The sequence below is a fragment of the Primulina huaijiensis genome, chromosome 17 (genome assembly GCF_012295235.1).
Source record: "Primulina huaijiensis isolate GDHJ02 chromosome 17, ASM1229523v2, whole genome shotgun sequence".
Lineage (NCBI taxonomy): Eukaryota > Viridiplantae > Streptophyta > Magnoliopsida > Lamiales > Gesneriaceae > Primulina > Primulina huaijiensis.
Window position 1 is genome coordinate 2,622,516 of NC_133322.1, and position 23,565 is coordinate 2,646,080.

General features: G+C 35.1%; 3 protein-coding genes and 1 pseudogene across 7 annotated transcripts; 1 reads left to right on the forward strand and 3 right to left on the reverse strand.

The window, feature by feature from the left end:
• Positions 1-180: 180 nt before the first annotated feature.
• On the forward strand, positions 181-5,079 carry LOC140962765 (ABC transporter I family member 20-like). Its single transcript, XM_073421745.1, has 7 exons — positions 181-433; positions 1,241-1,374; positions 1,905-2,024; positions 2,647-2,742; positions 2,850-3,002; positions 3,087-3,164; positions 3,737-5,079. Exons 1-7 carry the CDS (start codon positions 262-264, stop codon positions 3,971-3,973), a joined length of 990 nt encoding a protein of 329 aa, XP_073277846.1. The 5' UTR covers positions 181-261; the 3' UTR covers positions 3,974-5,079.
• LOC140962766 (ADP-ribosylation factor) lies at positions 4,846-7,856 on the reverse strand. 3 transcript variants are annotated; one of them, XM_073421747.1, is made up of 7 exons: positions 7,711-7,856; positions 6,709-6,861; positions 6,470-6,540; positions 6,082-6,201; positions 5,487-5,605; positions 5,229-5,310; positions 4,846-5,119 (listed from the first exon to the last, which is right to left on the reverse strand). In XM_073421747.1, the coding sequence occupies exons 2-7, from the start codon at positions 6,854-6,856 to the stop codon at positions 5,114-5,116; spliced, it is 546 nt and encodes a 181-aa protein (XP_073277848.1). In that variant the 5' UTR covers positions 6,857-6,861; positions 7,711-7,856; the 3' UTR covers positions 4,846-5,113. The 3 variants fall into 3 exon arrangements, with proteins under 3 accessions (XP_073277848.1, XP_073277849.1, XP_073277850.1); XM_073421748.1 differs by having other exon boundaries at positions 6,709-6,929; positions 7,711-7,835; XM_073421749.1 differs by having other exon boundaries at positions 7,632-7,794.
• A 1,109-nt stretch (positions 7,857-8,965) lies between these two features.
• Positions 8,966-10,995, reverse strand: LOC140962421 (WAT1-related protein At1g09380-like; annotated as a pseudogene).
• Positions 10,996-11,963: 968 nt separating this feature from the next.
• LOC140963534 (DNA repair protein XRCC4-like) lies at positions 11,964-23,149 on the reverse strand. 3 transcript variants are annotated; one of them, XM_073422894.1, is made up of 7 exons: positions 23,072-23,149; positions 22,031-22,470; positions 21,178-21,378; positions 20,932-21,074; positions 12,895-13,023; positions 12,672-12,794; positions 11,969-12,451 (listed from the first exon to the last, which is right to left on the reverse strand). In XM_073422894.1, exons 2-7 carry the CDS (start codon positions 22,131-22,133, stop codon positions 12,230-12,232), a joined length of 921 nt encoding a protein of 306 aa, XP_073278995.1. In that variant the 5' UTR covers positions 22,134-22,470; positions 23,072-23,149; the 3' UTR covers positions 11,969-12,229. The 3 variants fall into 3 exon arrangements, with proteins under 3 accessions (XP_073278996.1, XP_073278995.1, XP_073278994.1); XM_073422893.1 differs by having other exon boundaries at positions 22,031-23,119; XM_073422895.1 differs by lacking the exon at positions 12,895-13,023 and having other exon boundaries at positions 11,964-12,451; positions 22,031-23,121.
• Between the last annotated feature and the right edge of the window lie 416 nt (positions 23,150-23,565).

The window sequence follows — 23,565 nt, forward strand, 5'->3', positions numbered from 1 at the left end:
ATTTTTAGTCTTTTTAATCGAAAATATTGACATAACATTACAGATGAGTTTTTCATTGTTTTAACATCAACATCACGAAAAATGATCAAAATATAAATATAAAATATTGAAAACTAAAATTTGACATAAACTATCAAAATCACACATAGTTGTACATATGGGACCAAAAATGAGATTTTTTCCCCAGGGTCCTAAAAAGCAATTGAGGGGAAATGTGGAGCGAAACTTTAAGATTTTTATGTAGCTAGATCGAGGTGAGAAATGGCGGTACGGGAGGAGAACTCGCGACCCGCGGTGGTGATCAACAGCCTCAGCTTCACTTACCCAGGAATCGACGGCCATCCTCCTCCAGGTTCCACCCCTTTGATCGATGAATTTTCTCTCACTCTCCACTCCGGCGATCGTTGTCTTCTTGTTGGCTCTAATGGCGCGGGTATTTTTTATTTTCACTGAGGATTTTCAGATTTTGCTTTTAATTCGGATAATTCAGTAAAAATCGATTCTTGATTGTTTGGTTATCACTAGGATAAGCAATCACAATGAATTAGCCTTAATTTCTTGATACGGTTCTAGAGTTTGCAATGAACCGGTTGACAAATGGGCAATTGAGCAGCAGCGCCTGTTAGCATGAAATGCACATGATAGTCATAATGTCGTGTATGAAACTAATAGCCAAACTGTTGATTTACTGCGTGGGTTAAATGTACTGTTGGGCGTTGGCTACATTGATGAAATAACAATAAGCAGTAGTCCCCATGGAAACTCCTCTCCTCTCCTCTTATGCCTCCTTTCATATTGGGTAACAACCTACTGATTGTACTAATTTAGTCACAAAAAATGTCAAAAAGCAATACAACCAAGTATTTATTAATTATAACTTCATCTATATGTGTACTCATTTTAATACAGGGTGGTCAATTCTCCTCTTTTTCTTTTTAGTTCTTTTTTTATTACAAAATGTTTATTGCCAACTGCTGAATTATCATTATTGAATCATGAAATGAATATTTCTTTTTACGATCCAGTGGCTGTCAGCCAACACGTAAACAAATCTGGTGTGGCATATTTGCGATTATGTAATAAACGCTGATGTGATTGCGGTTTTTCCGCGAAAAAGTTATTTTTCTGGAGACTTTTTATGTTTCTTCTTTTTCTTTCATGTGTCTGTTGCATTTTTTCGTCTTGTGGTCATTTTATAATCTTGCAAACATTTGATTCTTATTGTATGTAATTTAATCAGGGAAAACAACTTTACTGAAAATAATTGGTGGGAAGCACATGGTAGAACAAGATATGGTAAAGGTTTTCGGAAGATCTGCATTTCATGACACAGCATTGACGGCTTCAGGAGACCTCTCTTATCTTGGTGGCGAGGTTGGTTTTAAATCTTATTTTTTCCTTCCACTATCATGTTAGTGGTTAACATCAGTCAGGATGATCTGTATTACAGCTGCTTATAGAAATGCAATTTTTGGGTAGTAAATGATGTGAGGATTAAGCAAGAGATGGAGTATTAAAACACAGTGAGGATGGGTTAGTCTCACTCTCGTGGAAACTTACTTTCAACTTCACAGTTTGGAGTGTCTTTTTGCTGATTATTTGTGTCTTCTTTAGTTTAATAGAAAGTAAGCAGTACCAAGTTATATATTGGCTATTAGTGAGTGGTTTTTTCTGGTTAAATTGCAGTTCTTCCATATCATTCCCCGTGTAAGGATAATTATCAATTTTTTATTTCATCGTTTATCATGAAATCACTTCTCAATGCTGACAATGGCTTAATTTGAAGGATTTTGACTATCCTAACATGAAGTGAATAATGTGTTATTTGATTATAATGATTTTAGTTTTGACTGTATGGATGTGACTCTGAAATGGTTTGTAGTGAAAATATATTTATTATTTAGTGGAGACGAGAAGTTGCTTTTGCTGGTTTTGAGGTTCCAATTCGGATGGAGATTTCTGCTGAGAAAATGATATTTGGGGTTGCAGGTATCCATCCCCAAAGACGAGAAGAATTGATTAAGGTATAAGAGTTTTCTTTATTTTTGGTTTTGCTCCCTTTTACTCATAATGATGACCTTAAATCTTGATATCAATTTTTTCATCCACGATCGCGTTTGCTGTCACTGTTCCATAAAATACTTCTTGCTACAGTTGTTTAGAACTCATTTTCTTTAAAGATAGCTAAGGCATCACAGAAGGCTTAAAATTGTTCTTTGACATTGACTTAACATTCACTGAATCAAGCCTTGTCTCCTGAAAACGTGGACCATGTTAATATATTGGGGTTTGATGTTAATTGCAACATGCCAACCTTGAATCGACCATCAGCACTGTATGCATATGTGAAAGAAAATTAGAGACTTTAAAATAATATGAAATAGTTGGGCAACTAGGATAACACAATCACACCCAAATAATGGGAATCAATCTCCTCCTTATTTTAATAAATGTTAACCATACATCAGTGATCAGACCTATATTGATTGGATATCCTGGAACATAGCTAGTCTCATTATTTATCATTAAAATTCAACATAATCAACATGTGTATTAATTTTATACAACATTCTGCACTGTGTTTCGATACCGCATGGAGTACATTTTGTACAGTCACAAGTGAAATGGTTGGTTCTTTTGGTGTAGGTGTTGGGTATTGACTTGTCCTGGAGAATGCATAAAGTATCTGATGGTCAAAGAAGAAGAGTTCAAATATGTATGGGCCTTCTAAAGCCATTCAAGGTATTCACTTATTATATTTTTTGGGGGAAAAGTCCCAGGTTTCCAAACTTAGAATGAGTCTATTTGCCTCTACTTCAAGCCAGTTTGGTTATGCTTCTTGTGGTTAGGTACTATTGCTCGATGAAATAACGGTTGACTTAGATGTGCTTGCACGGTCTGACCTTCTAAGATTTCTAAAGAAAGAATGTGAAGAACGGGGTGCCACAATAATCTATGCAACACATATTTTTGATGGCCTTGAGGACTGGCCATCACATATCGTAAGTTTCATTTTACTTCTCAATGTTGATTGCATTATAAGTGATATACGTCAAGTGTTGGGCATCATCTTGAATTTTTATCAGGCTTATGTGGCTCGTGGGAAGTTGCAGCTAGTGATGCCAATGAATAAAATCAAAGAGATTAGCAAGTTGTCACTGATGGTTAGTTGCTTTCTTTTTAAAATAAAGCACTTCGACTTGAGTTTTTGGTCAGGGATGGAGCAGTTCCTAAGTCATATTGGGTACTTGTGTGCTTGGGGTAAGATAATAAGTCAAGAGTTGAATTTTCTTTTTGTTAATTTGTACTATCTTGCAAATAATTATGAGTTCTATTTTTCATTTAATGTACAAAAACCGTGCGGACACCTAAAGCATTCATATTAGACATGTCAATGTGTAGTTGGTTGTTTTTCCTGTGTAGTGGTTTGATGTGAAGTTTTATTTTGAGACATAAGCATTTCAGAAACACCGCAACAAACTTGTGAAAAACTGGGTCATTTCTCGTAATACATATCAAGTCAGCAGCCGCATTCTAACAAGAACAAATGTCAAGAATAAAATTATGTTCTTGATTAATTTATCAACTGAAATAAAAACCGATAATGATGCAATCATGTATCTTGTACCTTCTATTGATTTTCTTCATAACGTCTCCAGAAGTGGAAAATATCAAATGCTTCATGATAGCGCGTTCTTACTCCGATAGTTGCTACCTTGTGTTTATGAATTTACAGAGAACTGTGGAGAGTTGGCTGAGAAAAGAGAGAGATGATGAGCGGGAGCGAAGGAAAGAGAGAAAAGCTAATGGTACTCCAGAATATGACAAAAGAGTCGAAGGCAGTCGTGTAGCTGGTGATCCAGCTCGCGCTGCTGTCCGCGTGCTAAATAACGGGTGGGCTGCTGGGAGGCTGAATTCAACTGTAGCTGGTGAAGAAAGCTTCTCCTTTAGCTCTAACAGAGTCCTCAGATAAGAAAACGGAACTTTTCACACCTCTATACCTGGCTGCAAAACTATCACCATTCACTCTATGACCGATTTTCCTGGCTTTTTTTCTTCTTGTCCCAATTAACAATGCTTATAAATTGAATTACTATAGCATATGGGCATCATTGATTCCTTAAGTTTTAATGTATCTTTTTTTGTTACGTTTCATTTCTTGTCGTCCAGTTTCAAGAGTAAAGTTTGCATTGACATGAAATACTAGCTGATCCTTATTGTCAGAAGTTTGACGATTTTATGCAGTAAAATTATGTTATTCTTGGGAAATTCGAAACCGTTGTACATCCAACAGCCCACATTTGGCCAAACAAACAATTGGATCCACGATTATTTTAAAGCATCGAATTTCTCTTACTCTTTGTTTTGTGTAATTCATGTGTTGCTTGACAAACGGAAAGTCGTTTAAGGATGAGTAGTTTAATTGGAGAAAAAAATACCCTATATTTTTTCATCTTTGAATTGTAAAAACTTTCATGCCAACTCGGAATTCTGTCGACCCAATCTACTCATTTAAAATGATAAAAAAAAATGCAAAATATATTCAAAATTTATGCAAAGCTATCCTCGCACATAGGTTTTAGGAGGAAAGTTTTTCAGAAGATTGGGTGAAAACATTTACTTGGAGTGGATGATACGTGCAAAACCATCTTAATAATTTAGCCCACTCTCTTCTTAAATTGCTTTCAGCCCGACCTTTGATCTAAAATTTTGATTTCTAATTCAATCAGCTCTTTTAATGACATAAGCCGGCCGAGGAATCTGACTGATAATATTTTTGTTCAAAATTTTAAAACATTTTGTGCAATCACTAAATAGTCCCCGAGGTGATACGGACAGCCTATATATATCAAGCATTAATTTCAATAACCAAAATGATGAAATGAAAATAGATGTACAGTTATTTCTGGAAAATAACTGCATAATAGCTTAAACCTTAAAACAACAAAAGTGAAATCTTAACCTACACAAGTCACAACAAAGATGCACATCTGTTCAAAAAAAATAAACGATCAAACACGATAATCATTTCAACAGAAAGCAAGAGAGTACGCAAATATCTTGAACAGGAGTAAGATAGCAAAGAGTCCATTAATTCTTCCATCATCTCTTCTTAAGCCTGTCACAAAAATTCAAATAAAGAAACGCGAGAAAAATTAGAATATGCAATCATGACAAGAACAATTAAACTAGTAAAATCAGCCCCTGAGCAAAATGAAGGATTGTACCTTGCTAGCGATGTTGTTGGACAGCCAATCGAGCCCTTCATAAAGGCCCTCACCAGAGGTGGCACAAGTGCTCTGGATATACCTGAACCAAATATCAAGAAAAGTCTCCATCAGTTGACTACGAATATATTCATGTGCGCATGCATTTTATTTCCCTTCAAATTTGCAACCATGATGTTGTTAAGTGCACATAGGCCAGCCAAAATTTAGACACATCTGGGGAACATGTGTTTTTGTAGAGAGAGGGAGAAAGAGTACCAATGACGTTGACGAAGAGAGTGAAGTCCAAGCTTGTCAGTTATCTCAGCTGCATTCATAGCATTTGGAAGATCTTGTTTGTTTGCAAAAACAAGCAGCACTGCATCTCTTAGCTCATCCTACAGGGTAACCAGGGCTCTCAGTCACATCATTGCTGAAATTAATGGATGATGAAAGTTTCCATACTTGTACTACGACTCTCTATAATTTGTAAAGAGAATTTTCAATCTTTTTTTCACCTCAACCAAGCATACTAGGCAAATGGTTAGAGAATCAGAGTTATAGATTATATTTTCTGATATATTTTCAAGTTTTTTACCAGAAAAAGAGGCTGGGAGAATTGCATCCCGCTTTCCCTCAACTAAAAATCTGACATCCACTATTATACAACTAAAAAAATTTCAAGACATCTTTGCTCCTAAAATCACATCATTATGCCCCACTCAATCTAAAGCTATGCGTCTGCCACTATTTAAGGGGATGGGTGAGTGTGATTGCTTCATAGTTGACGAGATAATACAATCCAGCCAGTAAGGCAGCCTACCATTGAGATACTTAATACAGGTGAAATTGTTAGATAAAAAAGTTTGATTACCTCATTCAGCATTCGGTGCAGCTCATCCCTAGCCTCCACAACACGATCTCGATCATTACTATCGACCACAAAGATCAGCCCTTGCGTGTTCTGGAAATAATGCCTCCACAATGGCCGGATCTAGATAAATGGAAATCAAAATGCATAGAGAGGCGGGCTATGAGTTATGATGGTCGAAAGATTTAAGCTCGTGTGATTGATAAATCAAGAACGGGTGAAAATATATACAATTCACAACCCATGTACAAAATACCATCTAAATTTAATCTTGCATACATACACAACTTTACACGCGTATGACGGTTTTGAAAAAGGAGGAGGAGGAGGGGGGGGGGGGGGGGGGGGGAGGGGAAGGGAACTAACAAAAACATGCTACAACACAACATGCCTTATCTTGGCCCCCAACATCCCAGACAGTGAAGCTTATGTTCTTGTATTCCACAGTCTCCACATTGAATCCTATAACAGGATGTCAACTGACAATTAGAAAGTGAATCACTTTATATTTAGATAATTCCAAGGAAGAAAACACAAAGAAAATAAACTTAAAAATGACACAATAAACATGAAGCTAACATGATCAGAAGGTTCCATAATGTTAAATAGTCATATTGGCTATTATCATACCAATAGTTGGGATGGTTGTCACTATCTCACCCAGCTTGAGTTTGTACAATATCGTGGTCTTACCGGCAGCATCAAGACCTACCATAAGAATCCGCATCTCCTTCTTGGCAAACAGTCGACTGAAAAGCTTGGTGAATGACAACCCCATATTCGCTGTTAGTTACACCCACAAAATTAATGACTCAGTTTCCCAAGGAAGGACTGATAAGTGATAATAATACCTGTGGTGTTAAAGAATACAGTGACATAGAGCACCATGGTGTTAAAGCAGTTCGGCAAAATAAACAAAGCAAAAAATGGGAAAATCTGTGGGTCTCAAAGTTGCAGAACCACTGCGCTCCTTAGACAAATGATCTATCAACTAATAAGATATGGGAAGCGGGAACACACACGTGCATTATGTAAGGACCAATTGACAGGCTAAGTCCACATCAAGTAAAAGACTTTGCTATGGTGCACTGGGAATTCACTCAGGCAAGCAATGAAACAAGCCATTCACATATTTGCCTTATAATTTTCTCCTCCTCGTCAAAACAATTTTGCAGCATTTGAAAAAGGTAATATTCAAATAAAATTTGAAGTCACTGAAAAGAAAAGTATATATGTGTTGGGCATGATCTACAAAACACTTCTTTGACCAGTTATGATTGACCATGCAAACAATCATAACCTTTTCTGAATATAAATAATCTTGAGAAATCGCAACCATGGATCAAAATTTTTTGGGAAAGATTCACACCAACGAAATAATTCCATCCAAATCACAGGAAAAAAAATCTCATTTACGTTGTAAATTCAAACGATCCTTCATTTTAACATAAGAAACCATGAAAACCGGATCAAATCGTCTAATTTCTTGTAACATACAAGGTACGCAGACATTAAAAAAAAAAAGAGAGAGAGATCGAATTATAAACTCCAACCTGCAATTTACTCGATTACGATTAACAATCACGTTGGTGAAATACGTAAAAGAAAGATCGAAGGAAAGCAATAGCTTACGTGATGCAAATTTGGGGAAAGAGGAAATGATTTGGGGAGGAAGAGGGTGAGATTGTGTTCCGGGAAGAGGACGCTATTTTATTTCGTTACCTTTTGTCATAATCAAAATTTAACTCATTTCAATTTTAAGGGTTGAAAATAAATAGAAGATCAAAATTTTGGTTTTGTATCTGTTTTTTTTTTTAAATATTAATAAATCTCAATATTAGTTTTATATTTTTCGATTCTCTATAATTTTAATTTTTGGGTTAATGTGATATTCTACTTGACTCTACGTCGATACCATATAAACGTAAAAACGTATATAAGAATTAAAATTGAAGGAAAAAACGAATTAATACTGAATTTGACAACACGAATTAAAAAATTAAAAAAAACGAATTAATACTGAATTTGACAACACATATGATTAAAATCACAAAAAATCAAATATAAATAATCGTAAAATTCAAATTTTCATACATATTTATAACAATCAAGAACTTATAGAAGGTTTTGCATAGTTTTCGTTTTGATTTTCTATTTCTATGAATCAAACAACATTAAATCGAACACATGCATGCATGTTTCCGACGTCCATATCATTAATTCGAAACACGAGTACGTTTCTCTTTAGTTTTGACAAATTTAAGAGAACCCCATCGATAATCTAATCTCGTCGGACCCATTACTAACTAAGTCGTGGAACGAACGGTGGCGGCGACATTCGATTCCAGGTCAAAATTTGGTGTCTCCCTGTGTGTCGACTTTTCTTGATCTTCTTCTCCTTCCACGAAATGACCATATGATGATGAGTATGGAGAAGAGAGCTCATCTCTTTGTTCTTGAAGTTAGTGCTCAGCTGAGGATTGCCACATGACCAGAAGTAAAGGGCTAAAAACTGACACATACAGAGGCCCTTTCCTTTCTATGCACCATGTCATTAAACATAATGCCAGCGCTGACCACACTATTCCCTGAAACATATTAGTAGCCCAAAATTCAATTAGCAATATTATATAAGATTTTCCATGATTATTAAATTGGATCTTTAATTGTGTTGTTTGTGCTTTGGAAATTTAGTGTTTTTCCTTCCGGTCCGGACATGGTATTGATGTGACATCAATACAACGTTGTCTGCATGTGTCTAGTGTCATGTCAGGACTCGACGAGAAAAAGATAAAAAAAAAAAACAGAAGATACAACAGGACTAGACGAACTGAAATGTTATATGGATATAGACACTGCATACCGCATAGACAGTAGAGACAATCCTGATGCTGTGGTTGAGTGACCAAGCTGATAAATCATGGTTGAAGCAGAACCCTACAATCACACACTGAAAGCTCGACATCAAAAACATCAACGCCGAGCTCGAGTATGGAGCCACGTACGTACTGCTTGCTCAGTCTTGTCTGAAAATATCAGTAGGCGCGGCATTGATTAAAATAGCGTATTGATACAAAATTAAAGTACGTAGTAGTGGAGAATATTGCATGGTTAATTACTTGGATGATCAACCACACGGCCCAAGAAACAGCGCTTGCAACGAGAAGCATAGGCCCCTTGGAATTGACATGGTCGATGGAATTCTTGGTTCCAGTTTTCTCTGCGTATTTCCAATGAATGCCCGACTGCCCGATGTTCACCATTTGCCCTTGGTAGAACGACAGTAGCAGCGCACCGCCCACACGTATCATGGTTCCCCATATTTTGGCCTGCCCCGCCTTGCTTCTCATTCCCAGTTTCTCTAATCTGTCAACATTATTATAATAATCATGGAAAAGATTATCAGTAGGAGCTTTTTTTGTTGAATAGTATTACCCCAAAGGAACGGCCAAGAGGAAAGTGACTGCGGGGTTTATGTTGTTCAAGGCGCACGAGATTGTCGGGGTGGAATACTTCAGTCCAAGAAAATATGTGATCTGATTCACTGCAGTAACCCTACATTTATATGTCGTAATTAACTTATTTTCATGACTAGTTAAGATAATTCATTTGTGAATTAAAAGGTGCAAATTGAAATTATTTCCCCGAGAATTTATTAAGAACTTACCCAAAGATGGAACACAAGAAAATTTGGAATAAGATGGATTTTGTCAATTTTGGCCTCGTTTTCCTGTTCATATCAAAATTAATTTGGTTTTAATAGAATAACTTCCATTTTTTTAAAAAAAAATTTAACCCTATTTTGTGAGTGAGTTGATACACATGATATACCGAAAATGTTGATGTTACACTATAAACAATTAATCTAACACATGAAAGTATTCAATTGTTCGACGCTACTCAACCATTTACACCAAAATAGCTATTATATTATAGACCAAAGTTTGAAATTTTAGAACATTATATTAGAACCAGAAATGGGATAAGTTAACAAACCAAGAAATTATTTTTCCAAATAAAATTAACAGTCGACAATGTATAATTTGACTTATGAATGAATATTTATGATTAACAGACAGCGTGACGAAAATTAATGAAGAGGCCAGCTAACTAAGTAGCACGAAACAATACTATAAAATCATGTGCATGACAAACATGTGTAACGTAACACTACCAACTTCATTAGTTCCATGACGTTTGGGTTTCATCTTCTCTAATATTTTCCTCTAAATATATATATACATAAATATATCAAATTAGCAATCACTCTATTTTCTAAATATAATACAAGATTAATTACAAGTAATAACATATAAGTATTGGACTGGAAAAAGATTTTAATAATGATTAAAGTACAAACGTAGAGAATTATCTTAATTAGCAATATACTATAAAAATTAATATAATATTATCTTTAATTAATTTACTTACTCCACTGAAAATACTTGCAAATACCACAAGTTTTCCCGACATTAATTTCAAGAATCGAATTCGAATTGTCTCGTTTGAATTTTATTCGTAGTAAATCAGTTATTTCTTTCGTCGCTCCCAATATGTCAGTCATTATTGGCGCTAATGTTACGCGAATATAAAAATTAGAAAAAAAACGTAGCATTGGTGCTCAAACATATATAAGATACGTACCTCTCCATAAAAAAGGCAAAAGGGGGCAATGGAAATGGTGGCAAAGATTTGCCTGTAAGCAACATGGACGAAAGGGTTCATCCCAGAATCCATAACAACTTTCGATATAATGTTCATTCCCCCATACCCCAATTGAACAATAACCATGTTTAAGAAAGGAAACAAATCTCCCACGGCCATTTCCTTCTTAATTTCAAGAAACAATTATGCACCCAAATTTAATATAGCTTAGCATGCATGTAAGAAATCAAGAGAAAATGAGTTGAAATATGATGGAGCTACCTAGAAATATATATATAAATAAAGAGGTGAGATGTGATTTATATATAAGAGGGTTGGATTTTGTTTATAGTTGAGGTAAAAATGAGGAAAATTAAATGTGAAAGAAAAAAAAAGGGGGGGGTGGGTGGGGGGTTTGTTTATGCATGGGTTCTGTTTTTTTTTTTTTTTTTTTTTTTTTTTTTTTTCTAATTGGGTTAACGGGATTAAATACAAAATTTTTAACTTTTTTGCATTTTATATTTATTTTTCTATCTGAACTAGTCAAACTAAATACAACTTACATCAAAATCTCAATAATAATAAAAAAATTTAAAAATAGAAAAATTCACCCAAAATACTGCGTGAGGTCATAAGGTGGACCCGTTCATGGATGGTGGAGCCCATATCTATAAATAAGGTTTATAAAAGCCATCATTTCTTCATTTAATGCAATCAATTATCTCATTAATTGATTTATTTATTCTTATTTTTCAGCTTCTTTTGGTCATCACGAATTAATTCTAAATGAATCTCATTCTTGCATCATTTCACTTTTGATTCAAATTTTCCAATATTCAAAATTCACAAAAATTCTGATGAGACTCTCACACGAGTCAATTTAACGAGAAGAAAATCAAACATGATCTAATTCATGAAAAAATATTACTTTTTATTTGGAAAAAATATTACTTTTTATGTGAACACAAAAATTCTTATGAAACGTGTCAGAAATCAATTTTGGAAAACAAATACCTAGTCCAACTCAAATCATGAAAAAATATTAATTTTTACATAAAAAAATATTATTTTTTTTCGTAAATATGAAATGAGTCAACTTGTGTCACGAATTTATCAAAAATATTACTTTTTCTCGTGAGATTATCTCCGAGAATGATACATTTATTCAGTAGTAGATTATAAGTAAGAAAGGAAAATATTTCTATATTTTCCTCGAAAGTATTCAAATGTGCATGGCAAACACGTTCAGAACTTGTGAAATTCGAGTCTTCAGGGCAAAAAACTTTTCGATAAAAGTTAAATTTTCCTATTTTTGATACTTCTATAACCTCACAAGAAAATCCCTATTTTTATTTCTCACCCATAATTTTCGAGGCAATTATTTTGGATGAGGGTAGGATAAATAAAATGTGGATGCATATTTTACAAAAAGATGTTGCAAAAGAAAAACTGGTTTGGTTGACACAGCAATAGAACTACATGAGCTCGAGTAACAACATCTAATAGCTTACTGTTTCTTCTTCCGACCACGCGAGCCAGTAGTTTGGACATCTTTAGAAGAGCTCACCTCATTCTTCTCTGGTTCTTCATCACTTCCTTCATCAAAAGTGTCAGTTTTGTCCGTGGATGCTTCTTCCTCTTCTAGCTGTTGACGAGGTGTAGCCTGTTTCGAGAGTTGACCACGAAGTTCTCTGAGTTTCACCTTCTTTGAGTTTAAGACTTGAACAAACTGGAAATAGTTACATACCGAATCAGGACCAGTATCTGACAAGATTCTACTTATTGTCTAAAGAAAGGAAAATATAAACATAACATTCTACTGTATATGAAGATGTTGGTTTCAACTTTCAAGTGATCACACATGATCGAAGAGTAATAAAGCCCACCAATGTATATCCGAGAAGAAATATCAGTGACAGAGAGAAGGGTTCCCAAGATTGAAAACAAACCTTTCCATAGATTTCTGATTCAAACTCCAACCTTTCACTGCTTAATTTCTCACTTTGTGCTAAACATTTTTCAGCCTCCACTTTGAGCCTGTCAAAGGATTGGGTTTTCCATACTACTTCCTCCTATTCATGTCGAGTAACCGAGTCATGGAGAATACACATTTCTGGAAATATATCAAACTGTTTCAAGAAAGTACAAACAAATGCAATCATGTTGTATTACACTCAATCTTATATTGGCATCCATTAGAAAGTCCAAGACTTCTGCTGTAATTTTCTTGCTATCAGCTGAAGGTTGGCACTTCCATCGCCATTCCAGCTTCGTCCCACTCTTTTCAAATGTCCATGATAGCTATATAATCAAAAGAAAGACTGAGGATAACATATCTACTTTTTCCTATGAAATACACATTCTTCCTTCCAAATTTAAATATATCTCTACAAAAATTTGTTGTTCATATGTGGATCCTGAGAACATGGATCAGCTTACCAAACCATGTATTTCTTAACGTTGGTACTGGTCAGCTAGACATTCAAAGAGAAATGTCCAACAGCACTCAGATTAAACTCTAACCTAAGAAAGTTTTTAGAGCTACTTCCTACATAGAACTGACATGCATTCTACATAGTTATTATACAGTTAACAACCAGAATCCTAATTTCATTTGTATTTTGTGCAGTCACACGTAAAATTAATTACAAACAAAATTGTTAATCCTGCCTACTGTCTATTATACTGTATTTTGTGCAGTCACAAGTAAAATTACTTACGAACAAAATTGTTATTCCTGCCTACTGTCTGTCAAGTTTCACGTCGACACAACACAAGAGTTGCACATATCCAACAAATGGTTAGTTGCGCTCAATGCAAGTCTTCACATTTTGAATTATGTGTAGCTACAGTAAACATCAACCAATTTGATCGAAGCTTTTCAGGAAACTTAACGGATTCTGCCAATCTCTAGCTTGGCAGGCTTGGGACAAAGTATACACATCTAGAAAGTATTGTTTGATGGAATTTGAAACAACAGCAAAGCCTCAATCTGACAAAGAAAGAATATCCATTTAACTCAACTATATATTCTACATAAGAGCAAGAGTCGATCATTCAAATACATAGACCAAATGTTCAGCAATCTGATAATCAATAGCACAATTGAATAAATCAGCCATCGACCTAACAGTGAACAAAAGAAATTTTGCCAGGGTTCAGCTATGTACACATTTTCTCAGAGATGGCTAAGCCAAACTTACTCTTTTGGAAAATAGTGTTCTTTGTTCGTATGGAGATAACGGCACTAAATGGAAGTAAAATACATACCAAAATCAGGATACAATTTCATTGAATTTTCCGATACATTTCAGTTTTAAAGATTACTTAGGATAATAGAGATGGGTAAACTGTATACAAACCCCTTTGTTATGTCAAATAGTTCATAACCTCCTATGAAATATCAAGAAGTTAAATCCAGCTAAAATAATAAATTGATAGCTGAAATCTCCGTTGCCGAAATTTTTTTGTGATAAAGGTATTTTTATTACATCTATGTTATGAAATTACCTCGAAATTAGAATTCTCAAAGTAGAAAATACCATTTTGAACGTAATAAAAACCCGAGTATACTTCTTTTCCTTCTGTTTTAGTGCATGTCAAAAAATCAAACACTTCAAAAAGAGATCATGCTGAAACAGAGGAAGAAGAGAAATATATTCAAATTACTATACTCAATTCAAAATGGCATTTTCAGCTCTAAGAACTCTAATTTCAGAGTTATTTAATGCATAAAACACATGTGTATCACAAAAATAATTAGTTCACCAGTCGGATCCAACACTCGTTAATTTTTTATAGAGGTATGTAACCAATCAGAAATTACAGAATGTGTGTACATGCAATTTATCCCAATAAAGAGTCTTCTCATAACATCTCAAACAAGTCTTGGTTACCTAGGGATTTTTTGATTAAGAATGAATCAATGTAGCAATATCGTACACTTTTAGAAAATTTTCAGATCAATGAAGTTTACTCATATGAAGACTGGCTTCTAGCCTTCTACTCACCGCCACCGGTGATCATAGAACAGTAAACGCTAGTGATAATCACATAATACACACAATTTGCTTCGTATTTATCCCGTTCTTCTTCTTCTACCACAAGCAAACAAATGATGTGTTCTTGGAAATTTTTCCCTTAGTTTTGCACAAAGCTTCAATTTTTCTTACGAAAAAGCCAAGAATATAAAACCAGGGCTTTAAATTTAATCCTAACACTCGCAGAACAAACTGTTGGTATGGTATTCTTTTGTTTGTCTTGGGAAATCTCGGGATAGAAATGGGTGAACCAAATGGGTAGGTTAAAATAGTCGAGGCAAGAGTTTGACTCTTTTTCCTTAAAACGATATTGCCCCGCGCCGGTGCTCACGGTTGTTGGCAATTCGTTTCCCAAGATACAACGACTACGACTTTAAAATAGTAGCAGTACAAATTTCAAAGCCACACGAACTTGAGATGTTTAGAACGCTATCAAGATGGTATGCAAACTTTCTAGTTTCGAATTCTAAGCGTTAAACTTAAAAATCCAATTTCAAGAGTTTATATCTTGCAAAACTTGGACTTAAGCGCAAATGCTTAAAAAACTCAAAACTAGAAGACAACTCTCGAATTTAATTCCAAAGTTCGAATTTAAGCATATAAACTTGGAAAATTCAAATTCAAGATTTTATATCTTGAAAATTTGAACTTTAAGCGCTAGTGCTTAAAAAGTCGCATATAGAACTAAATTAGAGAGGAAGGAGAAGAAGAAAAGGTGCATTGAATGCAAATGAGAGGGGTTCTATTTATAGTTGATGAAAAGGCTTGAACCAAGAGTCATGTCTCTTCATAAAATGGTGCATCATTTCATAATAAAAAAAAATCACATTCATCTTGGCCATTCGGCCAAGACAAAGTGAAGAGGCGACACATTCACGAAATCACACGGCCAATTGGCCGTGTGACTTCAATAAATTTTTTTTATTTTTTTATTATATATATATTATATAATATTACAATATAATAATATATTATAATATATATATATATATATAATCTTTTCGATTCAATCTTTTCATTCGATAAAATTTGAACTCAATTAATTTCTCATTCACCCTAATTGATAATCAAGAAATAATTTCGTTTGCTACGTAGCTCGTTCGAATTATTTTATCGATTCAAATGAGTACAAAACTCATTTTTCTAATAATCCCCCACATGAATGAAAATTAATGCATGTGACTATGCTGACTCGACAACTAACGTTCTAGCAAAATATTATTGCATCAGGATAGGTAGCTTTTGGCTTTGAACCTTCCTTAGTAAGATATAATCGGATTTACTTGGCAATTAGTGGACGTGATGCCTTGAACTATTCGCCGTTTTGTGTAAACCAAGACAATTATATTCACACAATAACATTTCTAACATTTCATTATGTTCTCACTGTTGGGTCCATTTCGGCCATTGACACCCCTTGGTTTCGCGAGTGCTTTTCATATTTGAAGCGGCCACACTTTGCACTTACGCCGGTGATCTCCTAGGAGAGTATCCCACTATACTCCAATATACGTATTAGTATATCTTAGGAAACATTAAAGGTAAAACCTAGCCTCATACCCCTTTGTGGGCAACACCTCTTATCATAGGAATAGGTAGGAGATTTCTCCATGTGTTTCTACAAATCTCGTAATTTAGTTGTCCCTTTTGAACCTAGATCTTGGGATCTCCAGTCAACTAGGTTGGGTATCCACTACAAGATTTAATTTTGGGGTTTTAATCCCATTCCTCTTGATAGACAATTCATTTGATCTCTCGGTATACCTTTTGTAAGCGGATCCGCTAGATTCTCCTTTGATTTTACATAATCTATGGAGATAATGCCATTAGAGATCAATTGTCGTATGGTATTATGTCTACGACGTATGTGTCGAGACTTACCATTATATATAGTGTTTTGTGCCCTTCCAATTGCTGATTGACTATCACAATGAATTATTATTGAGGACACTGGCTTATTCCAACAAGGGATATCTTCTAAGAAATTTCGAAGCCACTCAGCTTCTTCTCCAGCTTTATCTAAAGCTATAAATTCCGATTCCATTGTGGATCGAGCAATGCAAGTTTGCTTAGAAGACTTCTATGATATAGCCCCACCACCAATGGTAAATACGTAACCACTTGTGGATTTTTAATCATTTGTGTCAGATATCCAATTTGCGTCACTATAACCTTCTAGGACCGCGGGATATCTCGTATATTGTAATCCATAATTTAAGGTGTATCTTAAATATTTAAGTACCCTTATTAATGCCTTCCAATGATCATTGCCAGGATTACTTGTAAATCTATTGAGTTTGTTTACAGCATAAGCAATATCTGGACGAGTGCAGTTCATGAGATACATCAGACTGCCTATAATCTTCGAATACTCTAATTGAGATATGAGTTCACCTTTATTTTGAGAAAGATGCAAACTTGGATCTACAGGTGTTTTGATCAAAGACATATCATTCGCATTATATTTTTCCAATATTTTCTCAACATAGTGAGATTGCGTCAAAACACGTCCTTCTGATGTTTTGGTGACTTTTATTCCCTAAATGACATCTACTTCTCCCATATCTTTCATATCGAAGTTTTTTGTTAATATCTTCTTATTAGTCTTGATGATATTAATATTGCTTCCCACAATTAACATATCATCGACGTACAAGCATACTATCACATATGCTTCAGGTGTGCCTTTGATGTAAATACATTTATCACACTCGTTAATTTTGAAGCCATTTGACAACATAGTTTTGTCGAATTTTTCATGCCATTGTTTTGGCGCTTGTTTAAGCCCATATAATGACTTAACGAGTCTACACACCTTTTTTTCTTGTCCAGGAACCATATATCCTTCGGGTTGTTCCATATATATTTCTTCCTCAAGTTCCCCATTGAGGAATGCCGTTTTCACATCCATTTGATGTATTTCTAGATTGTGTAAGGATGCAATTGCTATCAATACTCGAATAGATGTTATTCTCGTCACTGGCGAGTATGTATCAAAATAATCAAGACCTTCCATTTGTCTATATCCTTTGGCTACTAATCTAGCCTTATATTTTTCAATAGATCCATCGGTCTGGTATTTCCTTGTAAGAACCCACTTGCATCCTAATGGTTTGTTTCCCGGAGGGAGGTCAACCAATTCCCATGTATGATTTTGCAATATAGATTATATCTCATTGTTCATTGCCTCCTTCCAAAAAAGGGCTTCAGGACTTGATAGTGCTTCACTAACTGTCCTTGGTTCATTTTCCAACATATAAGTTAGAAAATCAGGGCCAAATGTCTTTGCTTTTTTAGCCCTCTTACTACGTCGCGATTCTTGTTGTTCTTCTTGAACTTTATCGCTCGTAGTTTCATAAGTCCTTTTTTGAGAACTTATTTCTTTATTTTCTTTACAAGGAAATGTTGTTTCAAAGAATACATCATTCCTTGATTCAATAATTGTTCCATCATGCACATCGTTTATTTCAGATTTAAATACCAAAAATCGATATGCACTACTGTTTATTGCATATCCAATAAATATACAATCTATTGTCTTAGGCCCAATTTTTACTTGTTTTGGTTTTGGCACTTCAACCTTTGCCAAACACCCCCACACTTTTAAATATTTGTAGGAAGGCTTGTGGCCTTTCCATAATTCGTAAGGAGTTTCGTCCTTAATTTTGTGTGGTATTTTATTAAGAATGTAGTTAGCTGAAAGGATTGCTTCCCCCCACAAGTTTTGGGGTAATCCTGAACTCAATAACATTGCGTTCATCATTTCTTTAAGAGTGCGATTTTTCCTTTCAGCAATACCATTTGATTGTGGTGAATATGGCGCAGTAGTTTGATGAATAATACCACTTTCGCAACAAAATTCGTCAAATGGTGCTCCATATTCTCCACCTCTATCACTACGGATAATTTTTATTCGTTTATTCAATTGGTTTTCAACCTCATTCTTGTAGTGTTTAAACACTTCAAGAGCCTCGTCTTTGCTACGTAACAAATAGACATAACAATACCTTGTGCAATCATCAATGAAAGTAATGAAATATTTTTTTCCTCCTCTAGTTTGCACAAACTTCAAATCACATAAATCGGTGTGAATTAATTCTAGAGGAGTTGTATTTCTTTCCACAGATGGAAACGAGGTCTTTGTAAATTTTGCCTCAACACAAATTTCACATTTGTGTTTTTTGTTTACGTCTATTGAAGGCAATAAATTTAAATTTACTAGCTTTTGTAATGAATTATAACTTACATGACCCAAACGATCATGCCATAAATCACACGACTCAATCAAGTAAATAAAATTGGTACTTTTATTGCTTTCAATGTTACGGAGTACATTCATCGCATTTAGTTTGAAAAGGCTCTTTTCTAGATAGCCTTTTCCGACAAACATATCATTCTTTGTTAGTACAAATTTACTAGAATGAAACACTAGTCTAAATCCAGCCTTGACAAGTGCTGATCCCGACACAAGATTCTTTCGAATGTCCGGAACATGTAGCACATCAATAAGAGTTAATTCCTTGCCGGATGTCATCTTGAGTACCACTTTTCCAAGTCCCACGATTTTTGACGTAGTAGAGTTACCCATGAAGAGTTGTCGTCCACTAATCGGGGAATAGGTAGAGAACATTTCCTTTTCGGCACAAACATGTCTTGTTGCTCCGGTGTCGATGAACCATTCTTTTGGATTGTCCACTAGATTGGCTTCAAACACAACAGCGGAAAGCATGAGATCCGACATGTTATTTGACAATTTCTCTTCTTCGGTGATGTTCACTTGGTCCCTTGACTTCTTTTGCTTACCTTTCTTTTCTCGGCAATCTCGTGCCAAATGGTTAGGCTTGCCACAATTATAACAATTGTCTTTAAACTTTTTGGCTTTTCCTTTCTTTGGACCATTTCCTTGGTGCTTTCTCTTCTTGCTAGTGTTTTGTTCCACCAAATTTGCTCTCGCCTCAAAATTGCTCTTTCCGGCCTTCCTTTCGGATGCCCTGTTGTCCTCCTCAATTTTTAGGCGCACAATCAAATCTTCAAGATTCATCTCTTTGCGTTTATGCTTGAGATAATTCTTAAAATCTTTCCACATAGGAGGCAACTTTTCAATCATGGCCGCCCCTTGAAATGAATCACTAAGGTTCATTCCTTCCGGATGAATTTCTTGCAGAATTACTTGTAACTCTTGCACTTGGGCCATGATCGATTTGGAATCAATCATCTTGAAATCCAAGAATCGTCCAACAATGAATTTATTCAAGCCGGCATCCTCAGATCTATACTTTTTGTCAAGTGACTCCCATAATTCTTTTGCCGTTTTCACTTGACAATACACGTTGTATAGTGCATTGTCTAGTCCATTCAAGATATAGTTTTTGCATAGGAAGTCACTATGATTCCATGCATCAACGGCTGCCCTCTTTTGAGTATCTTGTTCTCCTTCATCAAGAGTAGGCGGATCTTCTTTGAGGAATTTCGCCAAAGCTAAGGTGGTCAAGTAGAAAAGCATTTTTTGTTGCCACCGCTTGAAATCAGTACCATGGAACTTTTCAGGTTTTTCTCCATGATGTACAGTTGGAGTCGTTGTACTTGTTGAGGCCATTTTGGTTCTAATATCGTTTTAAGATTGTTGGTATGGTATTCTTTTGTTTGTCTTGGGAAATCTCGGGATAGAAGTGGGTGAACCAAATGGCTAGGTTAAAATAGTCGAGGCAAGAGTTTGACTCTTTTTCCTTAAAACGATATTGCCCCTCGCCGGTGCTCACGGTTGTTGGCAATTCGTTTCCCAAGATACAACGACTACGACTTTAAAATAGTAGCACTACAAATTTCAAAGCCACACGAACTTGAGATGTTTAGAACGCTATCAAGATGGTATGCAAACTTTCTAGTTTCGAATTCTAAGCGTTAAACTTAAAAATCGAATTCCAAGAGTTTATATCTTGCAAAACTTGGACTTAAGCGCAAATGCTTAAAAAACTCAAAACTAGAAGACAACTCTCGAATTTAATTCCAAAGTTCGAATTTAAGCGTATAAACTTAGAAAATTCAAATTCAAGATTTTATATCTTGAAAATTTGAACTTTAAGCGCTAGTGCTTAAAAATTCGCATATAGAACTAAATTANAAACAATTCCCCATTTTTAAAAAAAAATAAATAAATAAAATAACAAACCCTTCTGCATCCATTTCCAGCATCTGAGAACCCGTAAACTGAGCCGGGTTGCTGAAATCCAAGATACCTCTCGGCCAAGTCCACGTAATCTGACACTGTTTGATCCCACTGTGATGCTCTCTCTTGCACTTCTTCCTCCGTAGCTTAAAACCCAAAAAAAAAAACAGAAATTCCAATATAACGCTGATTTTACTGGTAATCAATTGATTCCAAATATTACTGAAAGCGTTCCACAAATCTGAGTACCGTGGCAAGTCCAAGCTTCGAGTCCATTGGTAATGGAAAGGTCAAAGCGGGTCGGGCTCCACGTACCCTTTACGAATACAGATTCGGGTTTGCTTCCATCAATCGGTAACTTCAGCTTCAAGCATGTATACTTTTGTGCTTCCATATTTGTCTTTTTTGGAGGTGAAAGAGCTTCTTGATTTGTAGCTCGTGCAAAGGAAGCTTAGATGCAGAGAGATTTCCCGCGTTATTTCATGAAATTTGCCTATTATTATGGAGTTGAAATTGAAATTTATCCTCGTTAAAAATATCAAAATTATTAAAAAAAAAAAAAAAAACTAATAATAAATTCAAATTAAAATTAAAATTTGACTATATAAAATATCAAAATCATAAACATACCAAACTAAAATTATTTATTAAAATTTGAAATACATAAATAGTAAGCTTATATGAATCCCAATACAAACAATTATTGCACTAAAAAGAAACTTGCACTGAAGTTGATTGAAATAGAGCTCCTATGTCCTAAACCAAGTAATCGAATTGGCGTGAGATCCTCACATAATATATAGGGATCCCATAACTTGTTTTGGTTGCTTGATTAGCCAAGGAACATTCTGCAGCCGGTCGAGAATCACTGGGGCGGGGAATTGAACTGGAATAAATGGTAGGGGGAAGAGAACTGAAATCTATAGTATCTGCATAAAATTGAAGTGCAAACTAATTTCTCATATAAGCCCATATCACCCATTTTTGCCCGATTTCCTCTTATGTGAAGGTGAGTAGCCGTGTTTGTTGGCCATTTCATTTGCGGTCTCAGTAAACAGATCCTTGTACTTCTCTAGTATCCGTTCCTTCTCTTCAGGTTTACCCAGAATTTCATACACATCAGCAACTTTCTGCACCATTGCTGATCTTTCTCGAGAATCAACTTTACGTTCTTCAGAGCCCCAACTGTAAAATTCCTCTCCCATGCAACCCAAGCATCTAGGGTGCTGTACACAACTTCTTTACTGTCGTTGAGATCCTTGAGCGTCTTCACAAGAAAGGTGATCTTATCTTTTCTTGGAACATTTTCTCCTATTTGATGTGGGATTAAAGTTGCAGAATCATTTTGCTGAAAGTGAGCGGAATTATATATGATCCTGTCCTTTGGTGATTCAAGTGGAAAAGGAGTTATTTGGATTTGGTTAGGAGAATGCATCATTGTGCTGTACTTGGAAGAGAGGCTGAACTTTTTCTGTCATAAGCCAGCAAACTCGTCTAGATAGCATTGTAATAGAAGTTGATCTCGCCATCGTTGTAAGATGACTGCAAGAGAAAAAGAAGGTGAGGTTTCATGGAGCTATCACAAGACATAAGCACCCACAGTTTTATTAATTCTTGGTCTTGTCAAACATCACAAATTATAAATTTGTTGCTAAAAAAGAGAGCCTTTTTTTTTGTTCTTCTGGTTATACAAGATGCCAGATGGGGCTAGAGTCACCAATTAACATGTAATTCAAATCAAAGGTTTGTTAAATGCCCAAAAGCTAAAAATCAAGAAAGAACGAGAAAATGAAAAACATAAAAGATATACAGAGACATATAACAAGATGGAGAGCAGTAGCATAACAATCCAGAAAACACACACAAATAGGCAGGGAAAAGAGAGCCAAGAAAACAGAGAACATTAATGGGAAAACCAAAAAGAAAATACTATCCGAGGTGAAAGGAGAATACAATCCTCTCGATGGCAGCAGAAATTCTTCAAAATAGCAGCTGAAAATCAAATTTCTGCTCGATAACGCTAAAAAAACACACATCTGCCCGATAACTAAAGATAAGAGCCAAAGATTTCATGGATCAAACCCAGTTAGAAGAAGAATGGATCAATAAAATTTTCGATATCAACAGAGTGTCCTCTTTAAACCTTCGCAAAATTGCCTGTTATGCCCGCTCGCAGCTCTTTAAACCATTTTTGTTACAAAGTGTTTCTACCACCAATTTGAACCATCAACTCAATTAGATACATTCTTCAAAATTCGAAAACAAAAAGTTTATTTCCGCTTTTCATGCCACTCCATGGAAAGGAACTTGATGGATAATGAATCCATTTAATCATTCAATTTATTATCAAGATCTAAATAATTTATAAATATCCTAGTTAGCTATATATTCCAAAAAATATATAAATAAGTGATGATTCTCTTTATTAAGGGGACATTTTGATTATTTTATGCTTAAGATATCTAGTTTTCATATAGTATCTTTAAATTGTTTTCTGACTTGGACGTCATATTGTCTACGTCGAGCAACCCGACGACTATGATGTTTGTTTATGATGTATGGGATAACCCACAAAATTTGCTCTCTACCAGCTATTTGGGCTTGCTTACGAGCTAACTGGAATACCGGTCTACAACT